This window comes from Colletotrichum paranaense, assembly GCF_030867605.1.
Source record: "Colletotrichum paranaense strain IMI 384185 chromosome Unknown Scaffold_10.1, whole genome shotgun sequence".
In the NCBI taxonomy this organism is placed as follows: Eukaryota; Fungi; Ascomycota; class Sordariomycetes; order Glomerellales; family Glomerellaceae; genus Colletotrichum; species Colletotrichum paranaense.
Window position 1 is genome coordinate 1,576,313 of NW_026848968.1, and position 19,832 is coordinate 1,596,144.

The following is a 19,832-nucleotide window of genomic DNA, read 5'->3' on the forward strand; positions in this document are numbered from 1 at the left end:
ATTTTGACGTGGATTCTCGCTTTCGCTTTCGGAGTACGTTGAGGAGGCCGAAACGTGTATAGACTCCGCACACGCAGGGCTTCTAGAGCTTACAAATTTCCATCTTTCGTCCGTTTGACGGTCGAATATCGTTGCGTCAAGGAAACCAAGAAACATATTTAATCCAGAACCATTTCGGCGAGAAAGATGCGAATAAATAAGTAAGCTGTAGACACAAATCATTGATTTGCGAAGAAAAATACACTCTACTCTAGTAGGATAAGAACCCTCCTACTTTAGGTATGTGCATATGCTCAGTTATTGTACAAATGCCCTGCCATTAGTTACGGCTACTGATATCGGGGTATTGAGACTGAAGATGTCAATCGAAGACTTAGATGGGAGGATCGTCCTGGCCTCAGTTACAGAAACAATCAATGCTCCTGCCAACGAAATTTGGCCGTTTCTCTCAGCGATCGGAGCTGAGCGGATCCTGATCCCTGGCTGCACCCGATCCGCAGTCCTGGAAGGATACGGCCAGGGCGCCGTCCGCCGCGTCTACTTTGGTGAGACCTACTTTGATGAGCGCATCGTCGTGTGCGACCACAACGCCTTCAAGCTGCAGTACGAAGTGCTTGAGCCGAGCCCGAGTCCGGCAATGGAAGTCCTTGCAGCCGTACGGCTTCATCCTTCCGGTCCTGAGGAGACGATCGTCACCTGGGTATCCGGGGCCAGACGAGTTGAGCAACAGCATGAGGATAGCATCAAGCAACAGGCTGTGGGATTTTGTCACGGCCAGATCGCATCTCTGAGGAGGTTCACTCAGAACACCAAGCCTTCCTCGTAGGCACTATTTCTTCAGCGATGTATGCAGCGCACACCGTTCTAAACAGTACATATCCAAATAGGCAGTTGATAGGCAGCTTAATGGATGAGCTTGAAAATAAACTGCTCAGCGATTTGATTCCTCGGCGTTTCTCGTGACAAAAGCCCATTGAAAGAGGGGTGATGATGTTTCTAGTTCTAGTAAAGCAACTCTTAAGTCTTACGCCCTTAAACCCACCAGGAACTCATTCGGCAGGAGTCTTTATCAGAGTGTGGTAAATAAGGCGTAATTTCTCGCTGGCAACCACGATTCTATTTTTATACAACAAAGAGGAAACATCCATAGCTTGGGTTCAAGTTCCAATGAAAGCAGTAGAATAAACCCGTGAAAATCTGCAACACTCTGGGGACTCAGATCGCTTTCATAGCTTCCAAAGAGAGTTGAGATCATTCTTCCCAGTGGGCTGCCGTTTTATATCACTTCTGAGAAATACCGACCGCAGATATTTCGCCACGAGCATTGATTCCACCATGTCCTATCAGAGTTCTTCGTTGCACGTCAAAACAGTTCTCCTTCAAAACGTCGTCACAAAGGTTGTGGAGTCTCTTAACGGTCATATCGCAGTAAGTTTTCTCGTAAAGGGATACAATGTCGTGGCCGTAAGATGTTGTACTGTTGCAAACCAACGACGCTGCATGTTCCTCAGCGCGGGTGACGATGAGATGAGTGATGTCAGGGTTTGTGCCTCGTCTCTTGGCCAACTTCTGTCTCTTGGCCTTTCGCTCAGACTCCGTCAAAGAACGTGTTATAATAGGCCGCGGGTCATGGTCGGCCATCTTGTTCCACTTGACCTTGGTCAACTTCACGTTGTGTGTGCTTGTCCCGGCCTTTTTGTCCGGTGATTGCGTCCCGCTTGTATACCAAGGGAGGCTTGAAATGTGGAAGGTTTGCCCCTGGCCGAAGTTGATACCAGAACGAGAAACGAGGAGTGCTATTACACAGGTATTCCTTGTACATCTCGACTTTATCTGGTGTTCCAAGCATGTCGTTGAGATGAAAGCTCATGGCTCGCGCGTTGAGGTCGTCGTACGGTTCCATCTGAGGCTGATGGCCTCCTGCTCCGCTTTCGTCACCCAACATAGTCGTAACCAGAGTATGGTCAACATGTTCCGTTGGAATGCCTTTGTCATGGAACCACATGAGATTGTAGATCCTATCGTTGATGCCGGAGAGAAATCCGAGGATTTTACGGCTTGGACTACCGGGTGGAAGCATCTTGGACTCGCTGAAGCTGGTGAACCGGGAAGTTGTACGATCCAAAGCTTTTCCAGCAGGAAAATGAAGATCCTTACAAAGACACTATGCGGTGAAAAGCTGCATAATATCGAGACCGCATTGAGTGTCAGAGTAGTATACGACAGTGTTATGCTATTCTCAACGGATTCAAGGATTGCGATCCTCTTATGCTTTCCATTAGATTTCGAACAAGTATGCCTTCAACAATGGTGCTGAGTTCTTTCGCCGGTTTGAGCTCGGTAGTCTCTTCCCAGCACAATTGACACGTCGTACTTACTTGGCAAGGGTCGCAGAAGGAATATCTTTCTCTACGAGGTTTCACGACGCAGCACTAGGCTTTGATAGAACAAAAGATCTGTAATTCCAAGACCCATTCCATCCCATACTGAGCTGTTCGGGCATTTCCATCCTTTCGCGTACATTCAAGATCAGTGTCCGGTTTTTGCTCTCAGAATATTCGATCAGCACCAGAAGGTCCCAATAGGACTTTGGCCATAGCAGGAATCATCAGCTACTTATCAGACTCTCTCTCTCAAATCATGCACCTAGGAACGAGATTGATACGAAAGGGGTTGGTCGAAAGATATTTTCTAGCTACTCGCTCGTGACGGCTGGAGAACTCGCAGTCACGAAATTGTATCCTACACGCCAGTCATGGTTTATAAACAGCTTCAGTTACCAACAAATAGTGCTCATATAGGTGCATTGTCAGCAAGATTGTCCGGTTAGTTGATCCACGTAATACAAACGGCTCGAGTAACGACTTCGCGGCAGGGACTATGGGCATGAGAGGGAGCACCAACTAGATTGTCACTACGCTGCATGACTTGATATCCCTTAATTACCGAAAATACTTGCCAGATAGACGCATTCGGTCATCATAACAACACATATTTATCACACTGCCATCCGTCTGCGCTGCGGTGCTTAGGGATAGTGTCGTCAGCCCTAGCCCTACATTTCTTTCTGTCATGTAAACTCACAGGATAATCTAATAAGGTGAACAATAATTCGACGGAAGATAATGTGTGAATCCTTCCGAAAACTAGTTTCATTGCATATAAACTGAGTTTTGCAACATTCAATCGCTGTTCGTTATGCGCAAGTTATTATCATCCCTTGATAGCATGCCCCAGTGCCTGTATTGTAATCGGAATATCTGACAATATTCTACGCTGACTTCACCAGGTGTAGGTACCCAGCTGTGGCCTCCTTCAACAGTAGCAAAGCTTCTCGGGGAGGAGCGGCGTTTTTGGTCAAGCTGAGCTAGGCAAACTTCCGCTGAAGTCGCCCCTCGATAAACATCCAGACTGACTGTGGATGTGGTCATCTACGAACCAGCTTTCAAGGAGGAAGTAAGATGAATTGCCAGTTGGAAAGGGGCTACAGCTTCACTTGTGATCTTCAAGTTCAGATGATCATCCGCGGCATCCTTGGGAAGTAAGCGCGGACACCATTATGCTTGATGAAAGTAGCAGAACTCCGAGCATCTCGAACCTCCGAAGGCCGCTTGATAGTGCGAACCGTCGATGGAAGTTTCTGCCCAGTCACTTCAAATTCCCCTCGTCTTTCCCGATAAGAGAGCTTGCCTGCCTGCTCTATGCAGGGCCAACTCTGACAATAAGTTTGGCTACTGAATGGTACCGAACGGTACCGAACGGGTGATACGAAGGGGATGGTTGGCATGAGGGAGAGATGCTGCCCAGGCTCCAGGATCGAGCGTGACTATCTCAAACGGTGTCGGAAGACTAAAAAGCACCACTCTTGACGGTCGCATTCGCCATTGCGAAGTTAACTTTGGGCAGACTCGTCGCCATCGACACACCTGCGTCATGAATAAACTTTGTAACCGTGCCTTATTGGCGAGCTGAAACTACTCTAATGGCCGTAACTTTGCATCAGAGCAATAAACTTCAGCTAGAAGCGACTCACCAGGCACCGCACAGAATATCAGAGGATCATGCCTGTCACACATTTGGAGCACTTTCGGTATAGAACCCGACTTGTTGTCCAGTCATCATTCGTGTCTTTGTCATCCCTATGTACACACTCGGATTTCCCAGCCAAGCCAAAGCCTTTGTAGTCTCACCGAGTGACATGCCCAAGACTTTCTCACCAATATGTTCCACCGAATATAGTTATTGAATTATGGAGTTTTAGTTTACCCACGAGGCATGAAAATGAGTGTCTTGTCGCTTGTAATTTGTCCCGTGTGTTCGCTATCTCCGAACGATTGCTGACTCAAACTGCGCAAAAACCATTTCGTCAACACAAGCTCATACAGAATTCCTACCAGGAACGGCAAGGGGTAAACCACCACTTCCACCAGGCTTAGGGGGCGGTGTTTGGGGCTTTTGAGGGTTCTGTGGTGTCTGCGGTGCGGGATTCTGAGGCGTCTGAGGCTGCTGGGGAGGAGGAGGGGCTTGCGGCTTGGGAGGTGTCTGAGGGGCAGCACCAGGCTTATTCCCATTTGTCGCACCTCCGGCGAGAGCGCCAGCCATGAGAGCTCCAGCGGGGGCAGGGGCTGGATCCTTCGGGTTGTTTGTGTTTGTGTTACCGCCCGCTTTGGGCGTTCCTCCAGCCGGAGGCTTGGGTTTTGAACCGGCCGCAATTGCGCCGGCGGGAACAGGAGCAGGTGGGACGGGTTTAGCACCTTGGTTTGGATTACCTTTGGCAGCTCCAGCAGCATTTCCTCCAGCCGCTGCAGCTCCGGCTCCAGCGGCGGCGCCGGCCTTCTTGGGATTCGCAGCAGGTGGTTTGGGCGCGCCAGCGGGTGGTTTGGACGGAGTAGCAGCGGGAGGGGCGGCGGCGGGAGGCTGGGCGGCAGGCGGAGTCGGCGGAGTGACCTTGGCCGGAGGCGGTGCCGCCTTGGCCGGAGGTGGAGTGTTGACCTTCGCCTTTGCCTTTGCCTTTGCCTTGGCGGCCTTCGCCTTCTTCTTCTTCTTCTTCTTCTTTTTCTTGCCGAGGAGCTTGGCGAGTTTCTTCAGAATCTGACGCTCCTTGATGTGCGGCTCATCTTCCGCGACTAGCGCGGTCTCGGGCTGTTCTACAGCAGCGACGGCGACGGGGGCATTAATCTGCGGCACGTCCGCCTGAGCGCCCAGCTCGCTGCTGTTTGTTAGTTTCTTGAGGAAGACATGCTAGACGAACACAATGTATGCTTACCCTAGGTCCCGTTGGACTACATCGGTCCCCGCCGGAGCACCATTGATGCCGACGAGGAGGGCCGAGGCGAGCAGGAGGGCTGGCGTGAAGTATCTCATTATAGTGAATGGTGGTATTTGCTCAACAAATGATTGGAGGTGGTGACCAAGACAAGCTTGGCGCTTGATAGGAGGGGAGTACTCGTATCTGAGGTTGCCGTTAGGGTATCGGCGTAAACTGAGGAGCCTGCCTGACCTTTCCGCAAAAGCAGTTGGCGATGAAGCTCTTCTTTAATACTCCGTTTAGTCAACAAGAGCGAGTGTGCATTCAGGCTCGAGCCCAGGGATGTGCAATGCTCGTCCAAACCTTGGAATGGCTTCCATTCTGCCAGCCGTAAGGGGTGGGCGTCGATCCATTGGCCGCGACTTCCGATTAACATTCACGGAAAGGGCGACTCGCGAGTGCCTGAAACTAGTAATCGCATCTCCAAGTCGACAACATCTAGAGTTCACGGCTCCAAGTGCCCGACCTCACGAGAGCCACGCACCGCATAGAGCCGGATCGGCGTTGGGTGGAGGATACTACCTTGCATCTGGCTCGCCTTGAGTTCTCTCAGGGTGGGAAGCATCTCCCTGCGTCGCTAATTCTCCTAACTTTCTAGGATGAAGAGAGGTTTCGCTGGGGCGTTTCGTGGGTGGAGGCTCTCCTCGTCTGATGTAAGCCTTGAGCAGAATTCTGCAAGAAGACGCGAGATAGACCAACTCGTCCGATGTCGATTCGTTTCAGCGCCTCTCTTAAGATGGTGTGTCCTGGAGGCTAGCCTGGAGTACCCCTCTGCCCTTCTACGCTCTCGGCAAGCGGAGTCCTGGTCTTAAGCTTACCTATGGCGCCAAAGGGACGAGGGGGCCAGGTCGTGGAAGCCAAGGGTTGGCTGTCATCTCCTCGCGACCACATCGGCGGTTCGACTTCGCCCGAATGCAGGCTGGAAGCTTCGGGAACCTTGCCCTCTTGCGATTCCCTGGATTCTGACGATAGTTCAGCGAGTTTGTGTTAGCTTCATTTCGAGAGTGTTTTGAAAGCCTGACGGTCTAGTGCGTGGCCCGTGGTTGGTTTACATGCAGGCTGAGAGGTAAATCGTCGCTTGCCGAGAAACTCAACTTCTCGGTCCATGCTTGAGAAAAACGTAATTCATCTCCTTGATCTGGTCCTTCATCCAAGAATCCACGTTGTGGAGAGAAGGGGGGAAAAGTGAGAAATAAGGTCAGCATAGTTAGACTAGTCCGCGGCTCTGCAGCAAAGTTTTCAGCAAACGCAATACGATGCAATCTTGCATCACGAGCCACATAGGCAAAACCGACGTCGATTTTCATGTCGACCTTGATATCACATGGTACTATGGTACGCCAAGACTGGCGCTCTCTCACTTGGATGCCAGCGAAACGTCCTGACAGCTGGCGTGGAGAACGACGGAGAATCCTTTCAGACGGCAGTGGTAAAGAGCATCTCGTAGCGAACCGTGGTGCACCACAGCCCACTCAGATGACAAGATCGGGTGCTCTGCGCAACCTCATGCGAAGGAATGTTGACAGTTTGGATGGGCAAAGCGGCAGTCGCTCACGGACGTCTAGCGGCGACCAGCCGCCAGTGGATATGAGTGGCGGACGAATCTGGTGCATGAAATGGCGCGGGTAAGGTGGGCTGCCAAGCTGCCTGCTTCCCCAGCGGCGATCTCCCAGAGAGTCGGGAGTTATCCACAAGGATGGACGTCCAGCAGGTATCGTTTCATGCGCCTCTCACTTCGTAGGGCCTGCTGATAGTCGTGGAAACCAAGGTACTTGTTCAGGGGGGTGGGACGCTGGCTTTGCCGGCTCAACGGGCAGGTTACTCATTCAGAAGTTAGGGCTAACATCGTCTGAAGTGACCAGACTGAATCATGCCCAGGTGGCGTATCAGAAGACAAGACGTTATTGAGGCGGATATGCAGGTACGATGGCACAGCCAATGGCAGCTCCACATCCGTTTGCCTTGTGATTTCCGTGCCGTCTCCTTGATAGCCTGTTGGGCGAGATTCCGCCGTTACCGCAGGCAAGGTTGCTTAGTCCGCTGGGAATATCATGCATTTGTTGTACGCTTCGGCAGTGTCAACTTGGCAAACGCGGCCTGGTCCATTGAATGGCGGAGAGTCAACTCTTGGACGTTTCCTCGGGTTCACGCTGCAAAAGAAGCTTTCTGCGGAAGCGATCTTTGTGCAGATCTTTGAGACTCGCAACATGCAGGAACCGATGGTATGAGACTCTGTGGCGCAGGGTATGTGACGATGCTGCATAACCTGTAGAAGAGCTGTTGCAGATGGCTCTTGGCACGGTCCTATTTTTGGTCTCTCGCAGTCTTGGCCAGAACTTTAGAGAGTGTTGATTCTGCAGTCTTGACTCTCGGATTTCTTGACTGATCGTGACTGGGTAGCCAGTATGGACAGACAGGCAGAAGATAGACTTTCCAGGCTGCACCTGCGAGCCAGAACGTCAGAATCTGGATATACGATGCGTGGGCCACATGCCGTGAGATTACGGAACAGGCTTGATCGGGGTATGACGAGAAGATGGATACATGAGGTGACGAATGCTTTGCCAAAGTCAGTACCGTCCGAGTCGTGCTGATGGCCTCATGAAGAGAGAGAAGGGGGGGGGGGAGGTTTGGGGACGAGGGCGCGTCTGAGCATCGAAGCGAGGACCTTCGAGTTACATAATGCACTTACATAAGCCATCTCGCTGTTCGGCCGTTCTGAGCGGGAAAACCTCTTGCCGGGGAAGTACCTAGTCGGGGCTGGCTGATAAGATAGGGATATAGAGCCGAAGATCAACCGGGAGGAGTGAAGGTGCCTCTTGTGAGCTGACATAAGCCGGAAGGACGCCAGGCAGCGGATGGAGGTACGTACATACACCCAAGTCTCCACCAGCGCAGCGGGTTTTCCCCCCGCGGCCCCCCGGTGGACCGGCACCTGTTCCCCGCGCCTCTCCCCCTTCTCTCTCGTGCTTCCGTAGGATCCTCCGTGCCCCTCACTTCTCACCGGTTTTGTGGCTGCATCTCCAGCCGCTCGGTGCAACATCCCGTGCTACCACCGCTTGATCACTTCATCTTGCGGTACATTACCTTAAGCGAATGCCTTGTCATTAATTGAGGGGTATCGACGTCTGCCGGTATGACTAACACTGCGTACAAGGGGGAGAAAAGGTCCCATACCCCAATCTCACTCTCCGTACACGTCATGACTTTTGGCTCCCGGGTTCTTATCAAAATGAGCTGCCTCTCTTGGCTGGATACACCATCATTCCGCGTTGACTAAAGCTACGCGATCCCGGCCGTTTCTTATCACTCTCGCCGGGTTCCGGGGCCGTGCCGGCAGACTACTCTACGCGATGCACCTCTGCATCGAGCTAAGCATGCACGCAGAGATAACTTGGCTTGGACAGTTGTGTTTATAATGAAAGCAACCCCAGGGTGGATGATGGAGAACATGCCTCGGGATTCAGTCAACCATCTGAAGTCCAACCATCGCGGGACTTGCTCTCGCTCACTTGGGCACGATGGCAACCTATCGCCCAGTGATTATTCTCGCCCTGATCTGGCTCAAGATCTTTGGCATTGCGACCTGCTTGACGACGGGTGAGCTTGCCATCATATCAACTGTAGTCCGGTCTATTCACTGACTTGAACTGTAGTCAAGGGTGTACCATTTCCCGGTCTGATAGATGTGACTCTCGACGAATTGGCCGAGGGCCTCGAAAACGGGCTCTTCACCAGTGTCGACCTTGTCAATGCCTATCTTGGCCGCATCAATCAAGTGAATAGTACACTCAATGTCGTGACCGAGGTGAACCCGGATGCTCTATCAATTGCCGCCGACCTGGATGCTTCGCGCGCCAACGGCACAATTAAGGGTCCGCTCCACGGCATTCCCATCCTCATCAAGAACAACATCGCGACCGCCGACCAGATGAATAACACTGCGGGCTCATGGGTCTTGCTAGGTGCCAAGGTTTCTCAAGATAGCTTCATGGCGAAGAAGCTTCGAGAGGCTGGTGCGATTATCCTCGGCAAGACCAACCTCAGCCAGTGGGCCAACTTTAGGAGCAACAATACGAGCAACGGGTGGTCCGCGTACGGAGGTCAGGTCTATGCTGCCTACTATCCCCAGCAAGATCCGAGTGGAAGTTCAAGTGGTAGTGGTGTGGCCTCAGATCTTGGCCTCGCACTTGCGGCTCTGGGTACCGAGGTACGTGATACAGCTTCATGTGCACTAGACCATCTTTACTCACACTATTCAGACCGATGGTTCCATTGTCTCGCCCTCTCAACGTAATAATCTTGTCGGCATCAAGCCAACCGTTGGCCTGACATCCCGGCACCTGGTGATACCGATTAGTGAACATCAAGATACCATCGGACCTATGGCCCGCACCGTCAAGGATGCCGCCTACATCCTCCACGCTATCGCCGGCGCAGACCCCAACGATAACTACACGTCAGCGATACCCAACAATGGCGAGATACCAGACTACCCAGCCGCTTGCGATATGTACGGTCTGCGTGGAACTCGCATCGGAATCCCTCGTAATGCCATCGAACTCTTCTCCGACAACACCACCGGGACTGAAACCGATGCCTTTGAGGAGACCCTTGAGGTCTTCAAGGCGGCTGGTGCCGTCATTGTCGACAATGCCAACTTTACCGCCGCGGAGCAGCTAGCTACGTCAAACTCCGAGACCATCGTCCTGAACGCAGACTTCATCTCGAACTTGGCTTCCTATCTCGCTGAACTCACAGTCAACCCGAACAATGTGAAGTCTCTGGCCGACGTCCGCAAATTCACGCAATCATTCGCGCTCGAGGATTATCCTGATCGTAATACGGGTGTCTGGGATGAGGCTCTTGACGAGCAAGGGTTCAACAACACCGACCCGCGATTCTGGGCCGCCTGGCAAGAGAGTGCGTTCCTTGGTGGCGAGGGCGGGCTATTTGGAACACTGGAAAGGCACAATCTCGACGCCGTCATCTTGCCGACAAGCTTCTCTAGCACCTGGGCCGCTATCGTTGGAGCACCCGTGATTACCGTTCCCCTGGGTTTCTATCCCGCGAATGCCACGGTGATCAAGAATAGGAGGGGTAACCTCGTCGATACTGGTCCCCATGTCCCGTAAGTAGACCGTACGTTTAACTGCTTGTCGAATACTAACTGGTCGTAGATTTGGTATCAGCTTCCTCGGCGCAAAGTTCTCCGAAGCAAAGCTCATCAGCCTGGCCTATGCTTATGAGCAGAGGACCAAGACGAGGGACAAGATCCAACCATACATCACGCCTAATGTCGAGATTGGTGACTTTGCTGGGTATTAGTGGCTGTTGCAATCGCTTTATATAGGAATATTTCTTGCAACTGTAATTATTAAGGTTTAATTCTGCTGGTGCCCCGGACCTGTACGTCGTCGGTCACCAGCGCCTTGACTAGGTATTAATAGTCTGGCTTTTGTAGGAAATACAACAAGATTTGTACATTGTCAAAGTTCCTTCGAATAGAATGATGATCTAGGGCTTTCACGACAGCTGACGAGAGGGAGATTCATCGAGATACACCCGGCTGGTTACACCCCTCAACACCAGCCGGGTTATCCGACATGGCGATACTACGTACGTCTATGCCGTCCAGAACCCGGAACTCTATCTTTTGTCGACATCGGGAATAGCAATCCACTCTCAGTCTGCACATTAGGCTTACCAGGGCTGCTGACTAGCTTTCTGAGAGTCCCAGAACGAAAGTTACATCTCACTTAATCTTCCTGAGTGCCATTGGATGATCACAGCTCGCATGACGGATGAGTTCGCCATTCATTACTTTGTTCAGTCGCAACAATGCCTTGACTCAGTCTGCGTTGTGTCAACAGATCAATCGACCTATCAGTTCGTCCCAACATCTAAGCCGCACCTTATTTTCACATTTAACATCATCGGTTTCACTAAGACATGCGACGTCATCACCTAGCTCTCACCAGTAGCTCAATACTCTTCTTCCTCTAGCTCCGCATAACCGATTTCGTGGAGAAATACGCCAGTGCCAGCTTCCCCGCAACAGTAGGCAGGTAGTATCTTGAAGGTAATAAGAATCACCGGTTAGACACGGTGCCACGTGTTGTTGTCGGTAAAGTATCCGTATGATAGCCGGAGCACCTCAATGCACCACGGCGGTCGCCGCGGTTCTCAAGAATGAGTTTGGGTGGCGCTCAAGTAAACCCCAAGAAAGCCAAGGGATCGAAGTGGGAACACGGAGAAAGGGCCGACTCGACAGACCCGAACGCGCTGTCAGGCGATGAACACATGCAACACGCCGCCATCCCGCCACAGTGCAACATCGTCGATCATTCGCGAAGCTGGAGGATCCGGAGAAGCCTCCCGTTATCAGGCCGCATTAAGCTTCCTGTCTCATCCCATCTTGCCTACCGTCTTCTCGTTGACTTACGGTAGAGACCCAGCATCTTCATTAATCTCAGTTGATATTCGTCCGGTGGGCGCAGCAAAAGCTCGCACTGACCTCCCCCCTCCCAGCATCATCGTCCCATTCCCTACTGGATCACCACACGGTCAAGACGTCGCCTCCCGGCTCCGCTAATTCCTCTCCACAACTCGCCAAATTTTTTCTTGGACGGGGCTCCAGTCCCTGAAAAGCTCGTCCTGTTCAAACCTCCCCCCTACTTCGTCACCATTCCCGTGCGCAGTGGACGGCACGGCACACAAGCCAAAAGCGAACCATGCGTCCTACTACTGCAGCAGCGCCGGGCGAGGACATGTCTGGCACCGACATGAAGTCCGAGAAGCACGGAGGAGGAGGAGGGTCCGGGAACGAGATTGGGCCCGGCGGCGAGGCGGGTGTGGACCCTCCTATTCGCTCTCTTCCGCCCAAGGGCGACGAGACTGGCAAGTCGTCACGCGACAGAGAAGAAGTCGTCGACACGAGCGACTTGGAGGTCGGCACCAACCAGACCGACTCGATGAGAGATGCCAAGGGCAAGGGAGCGAAAGTGGCCCGGTTCTATAGGAAGTTCAAGCTTCCGATCCACGTGTTTGTATGGATGTTGTTCACAGCGTAAGTTGAGAACCTCTCTCATGCTCTCAGATGCCCCCTTCATGGTGGCTAGTCTGGTGGCATCGGTTGACCAAAAAATCCTGGACAGATGGTGGATCGTCGGCCTCATCTTCCAGCGCGATAAGATGGGCTGGTTGAAGTCTTTCCTGGTCTATCTCGCCATCACCATACGCATCGTCACCTTGTGGCTCCCTGCCGCTGCCGTCATGGTACCGCTGCGCTTGGTCTGGAAGCACACCGTTGGCAGAGCGTACGACATGATCCCCAGCAAGCTGCACCAGCCTCTTGCTGCGCTTCTCACCATTGGCGTCTTCCTTGTCGGTTCCATGGTCCCTGAGGAAGTAGGAGAGAACACTCGTGCCAGTCGCGCCATCAGTCTCTTTGGCCTGCTTCTCATGATCGGTCTTCTCACCCTCACCTCCCGCGACTGGAGGAAGATCCCCTGGCACACTGTCATCGGCGGGATGCTCACGCAGTTCATCATAGCCGTATTCGTGCTCAAAACGGGCGTCGGTTACGACATCTTTGCCTTCATCTCCGAGATGGCCCGGACGCTTCTGGGTTTCGCAAAGCAGGGTCTCGAGTTCTTGACGTCGACTGAAGTATCTGCTCTGACCTGGTTTCTCATTTCTGTGATCCCGGCCATCATTTTCTTCATCTCGCTCGTTCAGCTGCTCTATCACTGCGGGTTCCTGCAATGGTTCATCAAGAAGTTTGCCGTCTTCTTCTTCTGGTCGCTTCGTGTCTCAGGCGCCGAGGCCGTGGTGGCGACAGCAACCCCTTTCGTCGGGCAAGGTGAATCGGCAATGCTCATCAAGCCGTTCGTTCCGTACCTTACGCTGGCCGAGATCCATCAGGTCATGACCTGTGGCTTTGCTACTATCGCGGGATCCGTGCTGGTTGGTTACATTGGCCTCGGCCTCGACGCACAAGTTCTTGTCTCGTCCTGCGTCATGTCTATTCCAGCAAGTATTGCGGTATCAAAGCTTCGCTACCCAGAGACGGAGGAAAGCATCACTCGCGGTAGCATCACAGTTCCGGATGACGAGGAAAAGGCTGCCAACGCCATCCACGCCTTTGCTAACGGAGCTTGGTTCGGTATCAAGGTGGCCGGCATGATCGTCGCCACTCTCCTCTGCATCATCTCCTTCGTCGCCCTCATCAACGGCATCCTCGGCTGGTTTGGCAAGTTCTTGGGCATCGACGATCCCCCATTGACCCTTCAGCTTGTCCTGGGCTACGTCTTTTACCCCGTCGCTTGGTGTCTGGGTGTGCCCAAGAAGGACCTGCTCACAGTGGGAGAGCTCATTGGAATCAAGATCATCACTAACGAATACGTTGCTTTCAACTCTCTGTCAAGCAAGGTCGAACCTTACATCTCCATGTCACCTCGATCCAAGCTCATTGCAACCTATGCCTGCTGCGTAAGTTAACTTTTGACAGAGTCGCAACCCTACGTAGAGTAGAAGACTGATCAGAAATCGCAGGGCTTTGGCAACATTGGTTCACTGGGAACTCAGATCGGTGTTCTTTCACAGATTGCTCCCGGACGCGCCGGAGATGTGTCACGAGTCGCCTTGTCTGCCTTATTCGCCGGCGTACTTTCAACCCTCACGTCGGCGAGCGTCGCTGGCATGTTGTACACTGGCTAGCTTCGGGATAGAGGCTAAGGCTTAGGCCACGACAATAGAATCATATTGCATTGTATCATATGTAACAATAGCGGTAGGAAGATTATCTGCCGTGACATGATACTCCCTGCCAGATGCGAAGCCATCCGTTCTTTCTTCACGTGCCAGACGAGTGCAGCATGCAAACATGACCGCTCATACTTCAACAGTCTGCGGATCTAGTCTGGGCATGCTACGCTACTGAGGCTGAGTCGATCGCATCGCAATTGAACTCAGGCCACCCACTTGTCGGGGGTCTGCGGGAGCCGCCGGACCACCTGAATGCTGACCGCAGTGCTCTGAGAGAGCCGACATGTCCCTTCCGGCATGAGCAACTAACTTTCCTCAGCTGACCGGCAACGGAACTGAGCGTAAGAGCAACGACGCTCACGAGAGAGCCGTACCCGTCCTGCATGCCGTTAACAAACCTTGTGTTTCGCAACGTGTCCCGTTGGGCGTCGCAGTCAAGACATTCATCTAGGCTGACTTCAGCTGGCGTTTTCAGCCTCCCTCCCGATAAGGCGGCGGCGGCCGAGGCTGATCTTTTGACCGCTGTATCTTGTACTCTACTCTAGGGATTACAGACCATCCGTTTCCCTACGGAAAACAAGAGTTCCCGTGTCTCAATCAGCGAGGACTGTGACACCAGAACGCTCTGCGCAGTATCTGTCAGAATTGTCTCCTCACTGCTCCGGAATCAAGACTGAACCATAATAGCCTTGGCCTCCGGTTCATCCATTGAACCCCTCCCTCGCTACCCTACCCCATACCCCAGGTTAATCAAGACAGCCAAGAGACGGATTCACGAATCTCCCCGCCATTTCACGTAATAGGTTCTCTCTTTGACAGATGGCACAATAAGTCTGATCGTCGGGCGGCCTGAGTGTTTGCGGGAGAGAAGAATGGCGTCAACAGAGGTTCCGCTAGAATGCCAACCTCTTACGAGAAATTTACTCCATAGTACCAATCCATTACCCCATCGCTTCCTTTTCCCCAACTGTGCGTTCGTCCCAAGCTTTTCCAAGAGCTGCTGAATACCTGGAGAAGGCCTGGAATTACCGAATGCACATGGGAATTTCCATATTGCACTTACTGCCCTAGTTAGTCTCATCTGGGGTCTGGTCAATTTGAAGCATCACTGATTCGTGAGACATCATGTGGAAGAGCTGGGGAAAAGTGACCCACTGCACACACAGAGATTTTGAAGGGTTATTTCCCACACTTTCAAAACTTTACGAGGGGCGCCAGGGACGAGCAACTACTCTCTCGGCGATGGCGGCCATGGAAACGCTAGAAAATGCGTAGAAGACGCCAGTGAAGGGGGATACCTAGTACCTTCAGGCACGCACAAAAACTTTGAGGTGTTGGCCGTGAGTAGCCGTCGATAGGTGAGCAAGGGGAAAGGCAGGGTAGCATCCCGAGAACTCGCAATTATTTCAGGCTGCAGAGGCTGCATCGACGATCGATTCAACTGCGATGCAACAGCTACCTCGCGTCTTCGGCTACCTAAATCATGCCAGCATCATCTATCGCGGTTATTTGATTGCAAAAAAACTGACCACAAAAGTTACTTCAGTCGATAAAGGAGTTGTAAGGCCTCAACAAACTCCACGGTCTTCTCGCCGTTGCGAATTCTCAGTCGGTCTCTTAGTGCAGCCTCAAGCGTGTGTTTTGCAGATTTCGGCACACAAAGCACTAGAGCAAGCCACCGGCAGACTGGTTTGCCTAGCAGGCCTAGGAGACTGTCCGAGGCGCCTAGCCGGGCCAAGGCCGAGAAGATATCAAATCCAGGCGCGCATGCGAGTCGCCGGAGCAGTGATGGGTAAAATACCGCATCTAGGGCCTCTTGGCAAAGCTGATCCGGCACAATATTCGGGTTAGGGGCGCGTTGGGAATGGCGCGATTTTGATTACTTTTCGTACTTCTGAGAACAGTGGGAAGCGCCGGAGCGGAGGCCGTTTCGATTTTCTCGGGAATGGGAGGGGGAAGAAGAAGAGAAACCAATATCAGACGCCCGCACATCGTTCCGGGGGACCATAGTACCGACTCGCACAGTCTGTTTGGACGGTAGATGGAAGACCCGTTTCGCGGTGACGGAAGGGAATTCGTCACAAGTTGCTCCGTGGAGAGGAGACATCTTTGGACTTCAGCCTTTCAATAGCCGTTCAACTTGCTCACCGACGGTACCAAAGTCAGTATCCCTGCTCTGTCCCGCCCGCTATCCCAGATCTTGCAGCGCCAGGACAGACGTCGGGAATTAAGAGCTGGGTCCTTTTAGATGACGACGAGCCGGCCTCGAGTCGGCTGCTTGCATCTTCGACCAACGCGTGGGACCGGGACCGGGACTTGGGGACTCATGTACGGTATTCCTGCACTGCGGAGGATTGGGGACCTTGGGGGACAACGGGATGGATCACGTCTGACAGTCTGATGTCTGACTGTGTGACTGTCTATTAACTGTCTCTTGACTGGCAAGCTGGGAATACCTACCTGACGGCAGACCCCAAACTTGTCAAAGACGACGCGCTGATCGCCAAGCACCACAGGCTAAGGGGTCTTCCCCCAGGATGGCTGTGCACTTTGCGAGTGGGTGTCTGAGTTCAACGGCGCATCTGGCGCTGTTGGGCTTGTTTTCGTCAATCAGAGGGAAGCAGCACGATGATCCCCTTCGGTATGCGATCCGGCCGAGTGTCCCACGTTTGCGTGACGACAGTCAGACCTCGAATCTGCCCTGGCGCCGCCATTCCAGCGCATTGTCAGTTCACGTTGAGGTGAAGAGCGGACTGGAGTCTCATCTTCGCATCACGCATACGCATGCAGCTGAAAAGTGCTGACCTTTCCCAGTCAGCCCAGACGCCCCAGCTAGCATGTAATTACTGCGCAGAGAGTCCCGAGAAATGCAGAATGGACCTTTGGGCTGGGATGTGGGAGAGACGCTGCCGACTCTTTGGGAATGGTTCCCGCAGGACAGGACGCTCTGCCATTCGTACGACGCACACTCAATGGGTGGGCAGGGGACTTGCATCCGGCCAGGTGCCCGAGCAAAAGCGACGGGGTCTCGCGGGGCTAATGCGGCCGTGGTCATTCAGTCCCGGCTCCCAAGAAACAAAACATGCTAGCAAGATTTTTCTGTCTAGGTATGCCTCTATGGCAGAGTGGCAGTACGGATAGGTAATGCTGACTGCCAGACGGGAACGTGAGCCAACTTTACGACTTGTCCAAGACAAGACATTTCCAGCCATTGACTTTGGCAGGCTTTGACAAGACGAGGCAAAGTGGCCGAACCGTCCCAAGCCATCCGAGGTCGCCCATCGGTAGTCTAAGCCAAAGTCAGCCAAGGGCGAGGATAAGCTCGGGCAAACCCATGCTCAACTTTCCCAAGTTCCCACTCCGAGGCAGGGAAGAGGAGTACAGGGGCCATGTGGAGGAGATAAGGACCTGCTTATTTGGGCCAGAGATAAAGGTCTTGGCGGGGAGATTGATCCAGGCTCTGAGTGGACGAGGCAGCAGCTGGAGAAGCGATGGAGGGGGAGAGTGGCAGGGAAGATGGTGGTTGGGGCCCATGATGAGAGGTCTGGGAGGGATGGGTGGGAAGATGCAGCGCGTTTCTAGAACGTAAGATGGAATGCCCACGCGGACGATATGATCAATAAGCGTTATTGTCAGCGTCGCGATTAGACTTATTTGGCGACCCGCTGGTGAAGCTGAACACCTAAAAGGTTCACATAACATGTACGTATTCGTTTACTCTGTTCTGGCCTGGGCATTTGTTCCTGTGGACTCGTGGAGGGGCACATGGTGAAGGGTAGAGGATAGGAATCATGGGGCAGACTTCCTTCAACGGCGGCTCTATCCACATCCCCTCTGCCGAGCAACGGGTCCTCTGCGGGAGGTTGAGACTCCAAGAAGCAACAAGAGATTCAAGAGATGGACAAGACGCTGGCGGTTCTTGGACACGGGCACGATGGCGCAGACGGCGCAGTGGCGCGCTTTCTAAGCTTTTGGCAGACGCAGCCACCACTTGGTGTTGAGCTGTCAGAGAGCCAGTCAGTGAACAGACGTGATGCGACGAACGGTCTATTCTTCCATGCAGTAGCAGTACCTAGATTAACATCATCGAGACTGGGCAGAGACGGCCACGCCGATATCTCTATCAGTGCCTCGTGAAGACTGGCTGTTCCCTTGCAGGGTCGACGACTCGAGGGATCCCGCTAGGCTCTCCCAGTAATACTGCCAGCCTGCTAGTACATACCATAGTAAAGGTAAAATCACGCTGCCCATCAGCAGCAACAAATGGAGTACGGATACTTGGGATCGATTCAGCGAGCGAACAGCCTATCTGGGCACGAGCCATTGGCGGTGATTGGCGCGAGGGTATGAATCGTGGCTTGAGGGTGTCCCCGCAGATTGCCCGAGTAGATGGCCATCGCGTGAGCCGTCTATCTCTTGGCTCTCTGTGACTTGACGAGAGCTGGTGGAGGTGGTGGTGGTGTTGGTCGTGGTGGTTCCTGTTCTGGCGTCCTGGTCGCCGTACTCCAACTCCGTACGCCTTATCCGTGTCCGGGACACCCACGCTGTGGGACGGAAACAGCTGAAGCCTGCATATTCGCACGCCGTCCGTGTCTCTCCCTCGCACTCTGCCTTGCGCAGTGCTAAGTTCTAGGGTAGAGAGAGAGAGGCGTACCGGGTGGCCGGGCGGACTGACTACCTCTCTCGTAGTCGGAAGACTTGTAACCTGATCGTGATGGAAGGTCTGTTGATCTCCCGCTGTTGGCGATAAATCGGGAGAAAGAGGAACGATGAGGGTAAACTGAGTTTGCCCCAGAGATAAGCATCATCGCGTAAGTCCGTACGACTAGTATTACGGTGGAAATTCGACAGTCTGGGTCAAATCTCTCGATGCAAGGCAATTCTTAAGCTGCTAGAGGGAACCACCTGGAGGATTTGCTCACTCTGCGGGCGTTGCTCTAGAATTGTTTCTTGCAACCGAAGTGGCAGAACTGGAATCTGGCACATCGACCTGCTGCGTCCGGCCGTCGAAGGAATCCCGCGCATTCGGCCATTGTCTTGGTGTTTTCTTGGTACCACCGATCGTTGCCCATCTCGAGCCAGGGTCTGTCTCGCTTGCTCAGGCACCTCGGGGCTCATCCTCCTTTGCTTGTCGCGTCTAAGCTTTCCCCAACTCTTCCTATCAGCGAGTAAGACTGGCGTGAACTGGCTTCGCGAAGGACTGGACAGCTGGGCAGTTTCTAGGCACAGCTGACTTGGAATCTCGACTCATGCTCGGCGGTTGACGATACTCCGCGTTAAGGATTGACTTTGACTGCCAAGTATCCGTATCTCTCCTTTCTTGTTCTCTTCATCTCAACTCACTGCGTAGCCCCCGCTGAAGCTATGACTTTCCCATCACCTCCACACATCCAACTCATACTTCTCCAAACTTGCCCGCCGCCACCCATCCATCTTACTGCACTGATGATGCTCGCCAAGGCTGAACGGCGTTGGACACGCAACTTTCCAGTGCCCAATCACAGCCAACAGATATTACAAACCACAACTCAACTGCCCATGCTGCCTTTGTCTTTGCTTCCTGTCCGCAAGACAAGTGAACCCTTGCCACGGCCCCCCTCCATCCACAGAATCAGCCTATCCCTGTCTTACTACGTACTGTCGTTTCCTGGCCCATTCGTACCCCGGTAGACAGGCTTTTTCTCCACCACAATTCCCCTCCCCTCACTCATCCTCCAGTCCCCTCCTCGACCAGTGCGGTACTGTACACTACTGC

General features: G+C 53.1%; 7 protein-coding genes across 7 annotated transcripts; 5 read left to right on the forward strand and 2 right to left on the reverse strand.

Annotated features, from left to right (window-relative positions):
* Nucleotides 1-358: 358 nt before the first annotated feature.
* Nucleotides 359-826, forward strand: CPAR01_12225 (uncharacterized protein; the record flags this gene model as incomplete). Its single annotated transcript, XM_060496483.1, has 1 exon — nucleotides 359-826. One exon carries the CDS (start codon nucleotides 359-361, stop codon nucleotides 824-826), a length of 468 nt encoding a protein of 155 aa, XP_060345268.1.
* Nucleotides 827-1,281: 455 nt separating this feature from the next.
* CPAR01_12226 (uncharacterized protein) lies at nucleotides 1,282-2,080 on the reverse strand (the record flags this gene model as incomplete). Its single annotated transcript, XM_060496484.1, has 2 exons — nucleotides 1,282-1,735; nucleotides 1,776-2,080. The coding sequence occupies 2 exons, from the start codon at nucleotides 2,078-2,080 to the stop codon at nucleotides 1,282-1,284; spliced, it is 759 nt and encodes a 252-aa protein (XP_060345269.1).
* Nucleotides 2,081-4,377: 2,297 nt separating this feature from the next.
* CPAR01_12227 (uncharacterized protein) lies at nucleotides 4,378-5,364 on the reverse strand (the record flags this gene model as incomplete). The annotated part of the gene is made up of 2 exons (XM_060496485.1): nucleotides 4,378-5,209; nucleotides 5,267-5,364. The coding sequence occupies 2 exons, from the start codon at nucleotides 5,362-5,364 to the stop codon at nucleotides 4,378-4,380; spliced, it is 930 nt and encodes a 309-aa protein (XP_060345270.1).
* A 3,465-nt stretch (nucleotides 5,365-8,829) lies between these two features.
* Nucleotides 8,830-10,636, forward strand: CPAR01_12228 (amidase; the record flags this gene model as incomplete). Its single annotated transcript, XM_060496486.1, has 4 exons — nucleotides 8,830-8,908; nucleotides 8,965-9,518; nucleotides 9,571-10,439; nucleotides 10,489-10,636. 4 exons carry the CDS (start codon nucleotides 8,830-8,832, stop codon nucleotides 10,634-10,636), a joined length of 1,650 nt encoding a protein of 549 aa, XP_060345271.1.
* A 1,406-nt stretch (nucleotides 10,637-12,042) lies between these two features.
* On the forward strand, nucleotides 12,043-14,029 carry CPAR01_12229 (NupC family nucleoside transporter; the record flags this gene model as incomplete). The annotated part of the gene is made up of 3 exons (XM_060496487.1): nucleotides 12,043-12,377; nucleotides 12,466-13,801; nucleotides 13,865-14,029. 3 exons carry the CDS (start codon nucleotides 12,043-12,045, stop codon nucleotides 14,027-14,029), a joined length of 1,836 nt encoding a protein of 611 aa, XP_060345272.1.
* A 2,585-nt stretch (nucleotides 14,030-16,614) lies between these two features.
* CPAR01_12230 (uncharacterized protein) lies at nucleotides 16,615-16,881 on the forward strand (the record flags this gene model as incomplete). Its single annotated transcript, XM_060496488.1, has 1 exon — nucleotides 16,615-16,881. The coding sequence occupies one exon, from the start codon at nucleotides 16,615-16,617 to the stop codon at nucleotides 16,879-16,881; it is 267 nt and encodes an 88-aa protein (XP_060345273.1).
* Nucleotides 16,882-19,441: 2,560 nt separating this feature from the next.
* On the forward strand, nucleotides 19,442-19,747 carry CPAR01_12231 (uncharacterized protein; the record flags this gene model as incomplete). The annotated part of the gene is made up of 1 exon (XM_060496489.1): nucleotides 19,442-19,747. The coding sequence occupies one exon, from the start codon at nucleotides 19,442-19,444 to the stop codon at nucleotides 19,745-19,747; it is 306 nt and encodes a 101-aa protein (XP_060345274.1).
* Between the last annotated feature and the right edge of the window lie 85 nt (nucleotides 19,748-19,832).